At 42.4% G+C, this 13,247-nt stretch overlaps 1 protein-coding gene across 1 annotated transcript; it reads right to left on the bottom strand.

Annotated features, from left to right (window-relative positions):
• Nucleotides 1-2,328: 2,328 nt before the first annotated feature.
• Nucleotides 2,329-12,778, bottom strand: RCAN2 (regulator of calcineurin 2; the record flags this gene model as incomplete). Its single annotated transcript, XM_010296835.1, has 3 exons — nucleotides 2,329-2,489; nucleotides 10,342-10,513; nucleotides 12,605-12,778. Coding segments are annotated over 3 exons (507 nt in total), but the record flags the coding sequence as incomplete, so codon positions are not given.
• Between the last annotated feature and the right edge of the window lie 469 nt (nucleotides 12,779-13,247).

Raw genomic sequence — 13,247 nt, 5'->3', positions numbered from 1 at the left:
AACTTCGATTGGAGATGATCTCTCATTGCTTACATCAGTTGAGGATGTAGTCAGTAATTTCTTCCATACAGCACATATCAACAAAAAATCTTACACGCTTAAATCTTATTCTCTCTGTTTATACTGGTCTAAAACGCGTGGGCCTTAGAGTTCTGTATGTTCTCAAAATAGACAGTGGTGTTACTCCTGAAATATTGTAGGTGACCTATGACGGTGTTTTCAACAGGAACATCGAGTTACAGTCCTAGGGCAGTGAGTGACGATTTATTTAAACCAATTCTAGATGCATCTCTGAAAAAATAAGCAAAGTGAAACCTCTAAGGACTTACTTTAAGACAACTTTACACAGATATGATGAGGACACTAAAGCCCCATTTCTTGTTCAGTATCTGCTGTATTTAATGTGCTTCTATTAGCATAACACACGCACAACGATGTCTGTAATGCAGTAACAAGTATCACATTATAGATATATGCTAAGTAAAGCACTACATCTCAACAGGAATATTAGGGGGCTGTGATGGTCAGAGAATGAGCTACATGAGAATGGCAAGTCCTCATTCTCAGAACATCCTCACCACGCATGTTGAGAATGGCATCTCCTGTCTTTACCAACAAAGCAAGATGCTTTGTTGCTTTCTGGAAATACTGCAGAGCCAATACGCCAGCAAGGGGGGCTTGACTCTGCTGAAGCTTGTAGCCTCACTGCTAATTAAGGGTGGAATGGAACCCTCCCTCAGAAACCAGATCATCAGGTTTTATGACAAAAGCCTTGATTACAGAACCTAAGCTGACTTGTCAGATCCTAGAATGAGCTTCCAGGATGTATTTACTTATTTTAACTTGTAAAGGATTTTAAACTGTGAAATCTCACCGTGCCATTTTATAGTCACTTTTGGGAGTATAGCAGCAGCTAATCAGCTCAAAAATCCCACCATATCTTACACATATGCTCAGTTTTCTGCAGTATTAATTGCACTGGAACTACTCATCTGCATAAATTAAGCGCATGCTTAAATATATGCAAAATCTGAGCTCAAATGGCTATAAAATATATTCTCAAAATGACAAGTAGGCATTAAAAAAAAAAGAATCATCATGGAAGGTCTGCCAGACAGGGAACCCAGTATCTGTCTGCTGTCAGCCATGATGAAAACACAAAACAATTTTTGTAACCCAGTGTACACTGCAAGTGAAAGAAACATGCAGGACAGAGTGAAAAAAAAGGGTTCAACTGCATGCAGTCTAATTTCAAGTGTGTAATTATGGTCCTGTTTTCTTTGGCCTAAAAAAAAAAAAAGGAGGAAAAAACCCAACAAAAGGTCACCAACTAACCTCTCCTCACCTCCAAAAACCCAAACTGCATACAGCTCGAAAAGGGCTTTAAAGCACTGGAAATGGGGAGGGAAAAGGTCTGAATATTAGGGATGTACAAGTAATTACTAACAGTTTCAGGGCTATTCAACACACCACTAGGAAAGCATTCAGCCATTACTAGAACTTACAGCTATGACAGAGAGCAACGAATCCCATCTTAAATGAGCAGTCAGTGTCTCTTCCGCAGAGAGAAGCACTGCTCATACCTTTATGGAAGATAAAATGACAATTGCTGGCTCCTTGCTCCTTAGAGAGAAAGCCTGAAGACACCAGAGCTCTGCTGAGCTCCCCTCAGCCCCGAGAGCTCTGTCTCACCGCCCTGCCACCATGAAGGACCACCGTACCCTACAGTTGTCGGGGGAAGAGGCTGTTTTTCTGCCATTTCTAAAAATGTTGCAAAGATAGTGTTCCTTACAGAAAATTCCAGGGGGATGAAAAGGCCACCAAGCTGCTAGTAGATTAAACACAACACACATACCCCACTTAAGGAAAAAAGGTCAGGGGGAAGACTAAGGTCTGCTGGAAGCTGAGGAGGGCAGAGGAGCAGGCTGCTTGACGAAGGGCACTAGCACAGATTCTGGGAGTTTGAATATCAAGCCTGATATCGGCCTAATTGCCCACCCTGAACGATCTCTCTGGCAGTGGTGTTTCAGCATGCAAATTATAGCTGTGAAAAATTCCTCAGACTGAAACCCTCCCTTGTTTCTTCAGCCTTGTTTTGTCCTTTCCAGAAAAATCTAGTAGTTGGTGTGTGATATGGTTACATAGACAAAGATCTTTTTCCTAGCCCTTTTATTACATACGCTTGATTACTGTGAAGGGATTTAAATGAGTTTAATGTCCCTGGTACTCAAAAGGCAATGGCTGCCTTTCAACAAAACAAAGCAAACAAAAAACCAAGAGCTGAAGAGCTGTGCTGGAGGAGAGAAGTGCTGCTGCTGCCGGAGAGGCTCAGTTAGATACAGGAGGTGGCAGACCAGGGCGCCGAGTTTGAATGATTTTTGGCTTTGGAGAATTCTTTGGGTCCTCGTCTTCTTCCATGTCGCTGTCACAGACATGCACTACCACGCTGGGAGTGGACTCTGTTCCTGCGTGCAGCTCGTATTTCTCTCCTGGAAGCAGAAATAAAAAATAGATCAAAGGATGACTGTCTGAGTAGCAGCACAGACCATGGCACTCCTGGACTGCAGAATACTCCTGCACCTGGACAGGGCAGATGAGTGCGTGCTGCTCCTAAATACAGGTGAGGGCAAGCATGGCTAGACTGTATCAGATCCCTGCAGGGGCAGTGATCATTGGTTTGTAAGACATAATAAAATACCCTGGTGTCTATAATGGCGTTTTGCACCAATATTAGTGGCCAGCAGCAGTGAAAAAAAAAAATAAAGTATGAAGAGGAGGGAGAGCACAGAAGTTCATGGTTAAGAAAAAGGACTGGAATGCAACCTATCAAACATTTGGTCTGAAGTCACATCCCACCTGTTGGGCTGGGGCTATGCTTTTTTGTTGTTTTCCTTTAATCTAGCATGGCTCCAGTCCCATTTTAAGTCCACTCCATTCTGCAACTTGTTGCCTCCAGACAGACATCAACACTTGGTCCAATTGCTATAGAAATTAAAAAAAACCCCCACATCTATCTGCTCCAGACGGATTTTGAGATTCAAAGCTCTTTAGCTGGGGCTGTAACGAATTCTGTCTCTACAGATGAGATTACAGAGTACAGTCTATAAATGCTTACTAGCAGGCTACACACTTAAACAGTACATTAGATTTTCTAACTATGTACATTCCTTATTTAAGTCTCCACCCAGTACTCCTGTGGGGAAGATGAATATGGCTTAGGTGGTTACCTGCAAGAGTCCACAAGCAACAGAAAATGAGGATCAGGCATGGGACTTTCAGTTCTACATTCAGGCTGTTGGCACTACATATGTTTTGGATTGTACACAGGATGTAAGTAGGTATTGGTTATTAAATTGCAAGGAATTAATTTAAGACTGTGAGGAGAAAAAAGTCCCAATGGTGACATTGCTGACAGGATGACTTGGTCTTTCAGAAGTGACAGGCACCCGTTCACAGCACTGAAAACTAGAAGCCATTCCAGCTAATGCTCTGCCCCACTGATGACAAATAGTCCAAACTCATCTCCAAGACCCACAAGCCACCATTAAATTAAAATAGGCTTACAGTGACCACACACACCCCTGATAGCCTGGATTTTTCTTCATAAGAGTGCTGCAAAACCACTGCATATTGCCCGCAAAATATTCTGCAATGAGGAAGGCGCGGTCCCAACGTACCTAGCTGACCTGTATTTGTGCTGCAGCAGCGGCTAAATGCCTGTGTCACCGGTAGAACCCGGCAGTGCTAGGTGTTGTACCATGAAAGTGAAATGGCAGTCCCTACCTCAAAGCACTTGCAGTTTGTTCGTGTTACTAATTAGGATTTTTCTTTATTAGCAGCTTTGTGGCAGAATAATTCATGTGAGGAAGAGGTTGCAGGTTTGGCCCTGCATTGGCACATGCAGTTCTGGGCTCACATGTTATTTGTGCTGACAAATTCTTGGTCCAAATAAGACTGGGCGGCTTGCGACTAGAGGACATGCTGCATTTTTGCCTAAAAAATAAGAGGCAACTAGTGAATCATAGCTATAAGTCAGGCATCTTGCTGTGAGAAATATTTTACTGCTGTGATACCATTAATGTTGACATTTAACTGCTCTATTTTTGGCAGCCTTTCCTCTGAATCCAAATTGAGCAAAGCATTTACAGGTCTTGCTGATAGGCTAAAATATAAAAAGAGAAATAGCGTGGTTGTGCTGCATTGAGAAATTATATGGTTTTTCTTTGCCTATTTTCCCTGCGGGCTTCAGCTAATTTCTCGGCTATGGGCTGACGTCAATGCTGCCAACCAGCACCGAAGGCTACACTGGTCACTGTCAGCGACAAGCCGCTCCGCAGCGCTGCGCACTCACAACGCTGGGCCCTTCCCTCCTCTACCAGCACCGTGAAGTAAATCAGATTCACTGCCCTCTTAAGAGGTAATAATCCCAGGTCAAATGCCACATTCTTTTACTGTTCAAATCCTTCCCAGAAGGACTCTTTCTACTGAAAAAGAACAGTGGAAATAAGTACAGACACAAGGAAAAATATTCAGATGCCTTTGGCACAAGTAACTGCAACAGCAATTAATGTCACTTTGCAAATCAAAATGTGATGCGCTTATAAATTAGGTTTTTGAGGCATACAGTTATTTCTGGGCATAAATGAGCTGCAGACTCAGTTCTGTACTCACGATTACTCATGCCTGCAGAACTGTGGCTCAAACTGCAGAAAACCTTTCTATGGCTGAGCTAGGAACAAGACAACAGTAACTATGGGACAAGCTTGTATCTTGTTCCTAAATGTAACCGTTGTTTGCTGAGGAACACTGAGGTAATAAGCACAAAGTAAAAATCCAATCGATAAAGCCAGATTACCCCTTCCCTTCTGCTTTTTTGTACATTTTCTTCTTTCCTCTTAAACAACAAATCCAGCATAAAAACCCCCCAAACAAGCAATTGAGCTAAATCTGCAGTAGTTAAGCTAGCAGAGTAATGGTTGAACCACTGCAGTTGAGTTATGCTTACAAGGTACAGGTTGTCCCAAGCTAGGTGTAGCAAGTCAAGTTAGCATAGTTAAGATTCACCAAGTTCTGTAGTTAATACCACTGAAGCATTTGTCCAGTTACCTCATTCAGCTGTCTCTGACGCTGCCCCACCACTCCCACTTCTTCCCACTTCTCCCTGGAGAACTCTCACAGGCTAAGCCAAAGGATTCTTGGGGAGAGGTATCTTTCTCCTCCAGCAGGCTATCTCTATCCCTTAATAATAAGTTGTTTCAAATATTCATGTAAGCTGAGATAACAATGGAAACTCACATAAATTTATTCAGAAAAATATCACAATATTTATCAAGTACACTCGAACATCTAAACCCTGCCTTCAGGGTATAACGCAGGGAAGAATTAAACTGTGGCATTTCCACCATATAGATTCATCAGAAAATGTTCCTAACAAACCCCTGAAAATAGCAGCAATGTTCTTCTATTAAATTGCTTCGCATAAGAAAAAAAATAGGAAATTGAAGTTTCACCATTCAACAATGGGCCTAACTGCTTTTATGTCACTTGGCACCACCTTTTGTGACTGCATTAACCACAAGCAAACCCACAGCCTCAGGTGACACAAGAAAGATGACCACAAGAACAGCACAAAAGCAACTTATAATATTTCAGAATTATAAAAATAACGGCATGTGATTTTCTATCCCTTTGTGAATCAGTACTATGACCTTTCATTGCTGGTGCATCTCTTGTCTAATGAGGCTCTTTTGTCCAGCAAAGACTATCTTCATACACTTAATTAATATTGAAGAAATTATAATGATACTGTGCAGCTACCTCATCCCTGACTTTGACTCATGATCAAAGGTTAAAATGGGTTCAGAGCTGTCCATTCCATGTTAAACATGTCATTAGCACCATAAAAATACCTTCCACTTATAGTCCCTTCATCCAAGTGCTTTACAAATAACACGGTGCAAATAACGGGTGGTCCTTTGTACGGGTGCATGTGTATGCCTGAAGAGATAGAACCCATCCCATATAATACCTCTACTGCATGGATCTGCCATACGCAAAATGGAGGAGTTGCTCTCTGGAAGTCCATTACCGATGTTGCAGGAGAAGGTCACCCTCCTCTCCTGGCCAGCAGGACAAGGCAGAGGGAGAGCCTTCTACACCCACAGTCCTCCTGTACCCTGCCTGAGGGAAGGGCAGAAGCAGCCGCAGAACAGAGGAGAGAGGAAGAACAGAGATGGAAGATTTTATCTATCACCCATCTGCCTGCCCCTTCACCCCCTTTTAATCCTTTTTGGGAGTCATATGAAATATTTAGTATTTCCTTTGAATCAGTGAGAACAAACATGAGAATTTGTTCTCTGGGCATAGAAAACTTGCCGTGCGAGGCATGGTTTGAAATCTGCGTGCGGCATTTACTGGGCAGGGTCCTGCTCTTTCCCGTTTTCCCCTTCCCTCTGCAAGGGTGAGCCAAACCCAGGGCAGAGCAGGGGCAAGAGCTACGCATCCTCAAGAAGCCCAGCTAGAGCATGGCAGGAACTACATCTTAATTGCTCAGAGACAAAAATGAAACCCTGTCCCAGCCCTTCTCTGACCACTGATCATTCGCAGACCCAAGCAGCCAAGTGGCACAGACTGCTGCAGGGTCTCCTTTGTGTCTCAAGACACCTCTGTGGACCTAGGAGCCATCACGTGTAAGGCTTCAGGGTGCTGCTTTCATAATGCGAAGAACGTATTTTACATGGCCTGGAGTGCAGCCTGGGGGCATGTGGGAGGTGCAAAGCCTGCTGGAATGCTGACAAAGGACTGGGAAATGGGGAGAGAACTGAAACGGGTACAAATTTGTCTGCACGGGCTACTGGAGATGGTGTCCAGCCTGCATTGATTTTCAAATAGTGCCTGAAATTGTGGAGGCGAGTGCTAACGGATAGAGGGCAAAACCGCACTGGGGAGCACATACAGCAGTTAAGTGCTGACCTATATTGTGTGTTAATGTATCGTGCAGATCTCATCAGTGGAGCCGTGATCCGTGAATCAAAGCCATGGGAGAAAGGCACTTTGTCCGGGCAACCGCTGGGTGGGCAGCAGGCAGGGCTGAGGTTGGCAAGGGGAGGCCAGGGTGGCACCTGGGATCCTGGGGACAGGCACTCTGAGGAGTGCAGACTTAGCAAGTGAGGGAGTACAGAGCAGTCTGTTGAGAAGAAATTGGGGTAGCGGGTTTGAAAGAGGCAATGGGGGAAGTGAGGGAAGAAATACGCAGGTTGGGCCTAGAAAGGGAGGGGGTAGGACCGCTTTCCAGAAAATAAGGACTTACTCTAGGTGCCAGGAAGATGGGGATGGTTTGTAAACTGCTGCACTAATAAATGGCAGAGCAAACATAGCTGCCTTTTCTCTGAGAGGAGCAGCTCTGCTTTATAGACATAGCCTAGACCTGGAGATTCCCCCCACTCCTCCTTACATTTTACATATAAAATTATTTCCTGTATTCCTTAGAGGGATGAAATTAAGACCTTATAAATTTTTATGAAAGAGACATAAGGCCCTAAACTAGACAACAGCTTAGTACGTAGCAAGCATTCCTGTAGAAAAGAGCTAGGTCCAAGTCAGGCCAGGCAGAGACACAACCTGGGTCTGACAGGCAACCAGCCAAACTACCACCCTCGTTCAGTGCAATGCCTTTGTATCTTCATCGGTGTTTTAAACTACTGGAAGTTCTCTTGACAGCGGAAGTGTTTTTCGTCAAAGATATTAACGATCACACTTCTTTCTTTGCAATATATTGAAAAAAAAGTAGGTTGGTGGTCAGAACCAGGCACGGTCACAGTTGCTGGCCCTGACTAGTCTACAGTATTCTGTTCATGCCTCATTTAAAGCTCAATTTCTGAATCTGCAGAAAGTAAGAATACACATCAATGAACAAGAAACTTAAGTAAACATGCCATGGTCTTCCCTAAGAAGTAAATGCGCCCTTACCAATCTCAATTTAATGTCGAAGGACCAAAAGCCTGCTTCCTTTTGTGCACAGCAAAAAGAAATCTTTCCAGTTAGACCTCTGAGATGCCAGACAGTCATTGCTGCAGCCACAAGCCTGCAAAAATAACCCCACAAGCCTGTCCCAAAACTGAGCTTGGAAAAAGCAAATCTGTTAACTAGCTTCCGGACAACTCATTTTACTCTGGAGCAAATCTCCCAACGTTTGTGCCTGGGGACAGTTTTAGACTCTGATTTTGTGGCTATGATGATTATGGCAGCGTACTGTGAAAGGAGATGACCTGTATCATGGAATGGGAAAGTAGTCTGGGTCTGTGTCCAAGTGGTGTATCTTGCAATTCCAGTGAAGTAGGTCAGTAAAACTCATCTTGTACTGGGGACATACAAAGAAACTATTCACTATTTACAGGCTCAAACGAATTTTCCTGGTCCTCAGATATTAGTCTTACCAACTCAGTGTATTTAATATAGCAAAGATTCCTCACAAGTTAAAGACATAGAAGTCAGGCTCTTAACATTCAGAGTTCTGTAAACTGTGGTGCCAGTGAGTATTTTTTGATAGCTGATACACCATAGTTACATTTTTAATTGTGTTTTTTGAATGAAAAAAAAAAAATCTAACTTAAAGGTGTTTTCCTAATGTGATACTGAGAAATGAGTTTTGGTGGGATTTGTTTTTCAGTGAAATTCTAAACGTAGTAAATGCACAATTGAGAACTGCAACACTATTTTAAAACCGCCACTGCAGTTAACTAAAATTGATCTCTCTAACAAGTGCTAAAAATAGAAAGAGAGCACACAGTGACTTTTCATATTGCTCCCTGCAGGCTCCTTAAATACGGGTGAATATGACCTTCATGCAAAGCTGTCCCAGAGTGTGGGACAATGAGTGATATTTCACATTCCACTGCTCTAGAACAGGAATTGATTTATTACCCAGCTCGCTAGGGAATTCGTTTACATGCTTCCATTTATAACACTGCTGCATCAAGGGGAAAAAAAAAAGGAGGTTTTTTGTTTTCTTTTATTCAGCAGTTTAGAAGCAAAGCATCAATTCTAGAAATAACAATATGCAAAATAGTATGAAGTGTTACACCTGACAGCCCTTTCTGCTGAATGGGAATAAAACACGGGAATCTCTGATGTTCTCCTGGTATATGTTCCCCCACTGTGAGAGATCCCTTGTGAAAAAGATACGAGATGATCCTGCAAACCTTGTGAATCACGAAACAGCTCTTCCTGCACCCCACACACTTCAGTTCTGGGTTACTCTCGTGCAGTTACACAAAAGCCCCGGTGATAAGATGTCTGCAACTGGAAGCTAGTCTCAGAACAAGAAAGCAGTATCTTCAGTACAGCTGGGGAGAAAAAAATTCTCTCATCCCACAGGAATTTAGAAAATAAACTCACCCCCCCCCAGTTGTTATTAGATTGGATCTGAAGTGGTTTATTTCAATACAAAAATAATTTAACAAGCTATTTGTTCTTATGGTTTACAAATGTAAATTAGACCTAATTTCTAAATGATACTGCCTAGACTGGAAACTGGAACCTTTTCCATTTTGAAAATTTTAGAAGAGGATGCTTTAACACCCTCAAGGCTTTAACAGCTTTGAAAGAAAACTATTTGTAATGATGACTTAATTAAATCAAATGTAATCCTCTCCTATGGAAAGTTTTGGTTTCATCAGATGAGCATTTTCTAAGGGAAAGCATTGTTTTGAAAATCCCAGCTAGCTTCAATTCCTGGCACTAGCTGAAGGTGGGAAGACAGAAGAAAGTCTATCTGCATTATCCATTTGATAGAGGCTACAACTTATCCCATTCCTTCTGCATACAGTTTTCAACGGAAAACGGGCAGTCCCAACGGAGCAATCCTGCCAAGTTTGGGGAATGGTAGTTCTCTCTCGACCAGCTTGTTAACATGAGAAATTCTCCACGCTGGAGGAGATGCAGTGATTTGATGAGGTATTATTCTGCATCTTCAAAAGCAGTACTGAGCAGATGGGATTTAAAGCAAAAGCTCCTCAAGTTCATGCACAAGCATTTGCCCAGTCCCCACATAAACCATCAGTTGTCTCATCTCAAACACAAATCCAAGCACAACAGATTGTGTAAACAAGCTTTGATCTGCTATTCAATCAAATAGCACTCACAAGCTGCAGATAAGATAGAATTCTGTACATACATACAGTAAAAACTCATTCTTAAGCAAAGAACAAGTTAACATGCATCAACTTAAATCCAAAGCTTTAATGCAACTTACAGGCTTTACCCCAACTTCCTCTACAGTTATTCTCTACACTTCTTGTCTGCTGCTTCTGACGTATTTTCACACAAGGATCACAAGCTTACCTGGTCCTAGTTTAGAAACTGCATAAAGGAGGTCGTAGTTGATGACAGGTGTTGCATCATCTATTGGTTGCCACCCTACAGGTGGGGAGGCTGGAGGCGAGATGAGAAACTGTTTTGCAGGCTGTGGTGGTGCCAAATGAAGCTTGTCTCCATCTGTCTCAGAGGTCTGAATCTTTAAAGCATAACAAATACATTGTTTAGTATAGGATGGGTAAATGGAATGATTATTCAAATCGTACACTTCTAATACCAAGTGCCTCCCAGGCGGGGTTTCAGCGTCGGTCTCAGCAGAGAAGGCCTGGAGATGAATTTCATCTCAACCTTACAGATGGTTCCTCTACAGCAAATACACTGTAGGTGGCTGTTATATGAGCAAAGCTACAATGTTTGTGCCTATTGTATATGTTCTCTGAGGATAAATGCAAAGCTTTGGTATCCACGGCTGCTAGTTCAGAGATTTTTGAGGCTAAAAAGATGTTATTGTGGTCTACTGGCCTGAACTCCTAAAAAGACGTTAGACAAGAAACCAGTAACTCCTGCACCAAGGCCTTATCAGTAACTTCAGAAAGGTTTCTGAAGATTTGATTTCTTTCACTGAAGTGGTAAAGGAAATCTATCACACTCCTTAGTCATTTGCAACTAATTGTTCTCATTTTATTTCCATGTTAAATTATCTAGTTTAAGTCCTGCTTTTTTCTGGCATATTTAAGAAGTCTCAACATAAATGAATTATACTACAGCCATACCTGAGCAAGTTTACAACCAGCTCGGTCCCAGAAGCAATAAACTACATTCACATGACAGCAAGCCAGAGAGAGCACCCTGCTATACCACAACGGGTTTTACAAAGAGCCAGTTTGCATCTCTCAACTCCATGTTCCCCAGAACTTCTAGTTCTGGAAGTGCTTATTCAGTCCGGCTCAGGTCCATATAAACATACACTGCTCCAGACACTGTGCTGCTTCCACATACTCATTTCCTGGACACAACTAATAAGCTCTTTTAAGACTGCATGTACTGAAGAGCATAGTGCAGGAGCACTATAGACTTTCTTCTGTCTTCCCACCTTCAGCTAAAGAGCTTTGCAGGAAATCAGCTTAGATATGGAGACTATGTACATTTTTCTTTTTGTTGTGTTATCCTAAGTTTCCTATTTGCCTCTTGATTGTGCAGTTAGAGTGAAATGATTCACAGATCTGCTTAACAGCAGGTTTTGAAACCCTTCAGAAAAAATTCAGAACCAGATCTAGGAGATTAAGGCATATAAAATGGGTTTGAGGTAAATTGTCAACACCTAAATCCAACTAAGATCTTCTGAACTCATCTAACTCATTAAGCATATTGGTTTTTTTCCACAACTACAAGATGTTTCCCATCTTCCTGAGGTTCTGCTTCTGCCTAGGCTGAAAACAGCTCCTATTCTGACCAGGCTGTGGAGGCTCAACACTTAACTGCCTCTTAGGTTTGTCTGGTATCTTCAAATGAGCCTGCCCTTAACCTAGGACCTCTGAAGGACCAATCTGGCAGCTCAAGCCACACTTAGATTGCTTATAAGTGCTAGAGAGCATCCCATAAGCAGCAGCGGCCACAACAACTTACTAAAATACATTCAGAACAGATGGTGGTCGGATTCTCAACCTCCCTCACCTTTCTAAATCCTAGCTGGGGCCTAGTACTCACCCAGGCTGTGAGACATCTGGGATCTCTCATCCTTGGCCAAGCAGAATTGAAACCCTCATCTGACACTTCCAATGGATGGATATAATCACCTTTGCCCCCAGGCTGGAGGCATTCTTCTCTCCCTACCTCCTCCCTTTTACTTGAACTCACTGAATTTCTTTTAGAAAATTGACACATGTATTCAGTAAGAAAAAAAGAGTCCGGAGGAAGCCTGATTGTGGTTTAGGGTTGCAGTCAAATAAGTAATTCAGCCCTACTTTTTTTTATGGACTGATACTTTACATTACCACTTTTTTAATGGTTAGTTTAGAGAGCTACCCACAGAAAATACTCAATGTTGTAAATCAGTTCTAAGCTATGTAACTTCTGTGTGTTGAATAAGCAACTTGGGTCCTAAGTGATCCTTTAAATTTACTGCAGACCTGCTGGGCAGATACAGCTCAGGCAGCATAAGGATGTCTGAGTAATCTTTTAGCAGAGACATTGGGCATGAGAGAAACCTTTATTACTTTACTCAGTGTTGCTACGCGCTATTTCTTATAAAAGCTACACACCAACATAGAAGTATACCAGATTTCATTACCTGTGCAAAATACAACTTTAACTTCTTCCCCCTGAACTGTGTTTCATGCAGCTCTATTCTGGCACGGGCAGCTGATTTGGGACTGCTAAAATTTATCCGCACACGCCTGAAGCTTTTAAACAGCTGGAATGTCACGCAGTCATCATAGGCACGGAACAAGCCTTCAAATTTTTCCTGCAAATGAAAAAGAAATAATGCTGACGATTAGCTCTGTGCTCTGTCACATAGTCTGTGTCAAAGGGTAACCTGAAACTTGAGGACAACTCTTTAACTAGGAGGTTTCAGCCTTTGGGGGTGGGTGTCCATAGACTAATAAAGGCTCTGTGAAAAGAACCTCAGGAAAGCACTGCTCTGGAAGGGCTGAACTCTCTAAAATCTTTGTGGGAACGAGTCTTCAAAATAAGAACCCTGCAGCTATTGAACTTCTCGCAAACGTTGAGCAAAACTGCGACAATGACTTATGAAATGAAGCTGAAAAGGGCATATGACTGAAAATACCAGATGACTATGGTCTCATCTGTACAAACGCAAACATTGTGCTGAATGACAATGGAGTCACAAAGTCAGGCCCACTGTAACCAAGGGTTACAGTCACATCAGCACTGCAGGGTCATTCTGTACTGCATGTTACGTTTTTCTGAAT

This window comes from Phaethon lepturus, unplaced genomic scaffold (assembly GCF_000687285.1).
Source record: "Phaethon lepturus isolate BGI_N335 unplaced genomic scaffold, ASM68728v1 scaffold21941, whole genome shotgun sequence".
NCBI lineage: Eukaryota > Metazoa > Chordata > Aves > Phaethontiformes > Phaethontidae > Phaethon > Phaethon lepturus.
This window is presented reverse-complemented; position numbering and strand designations above follow the sequence as displayed.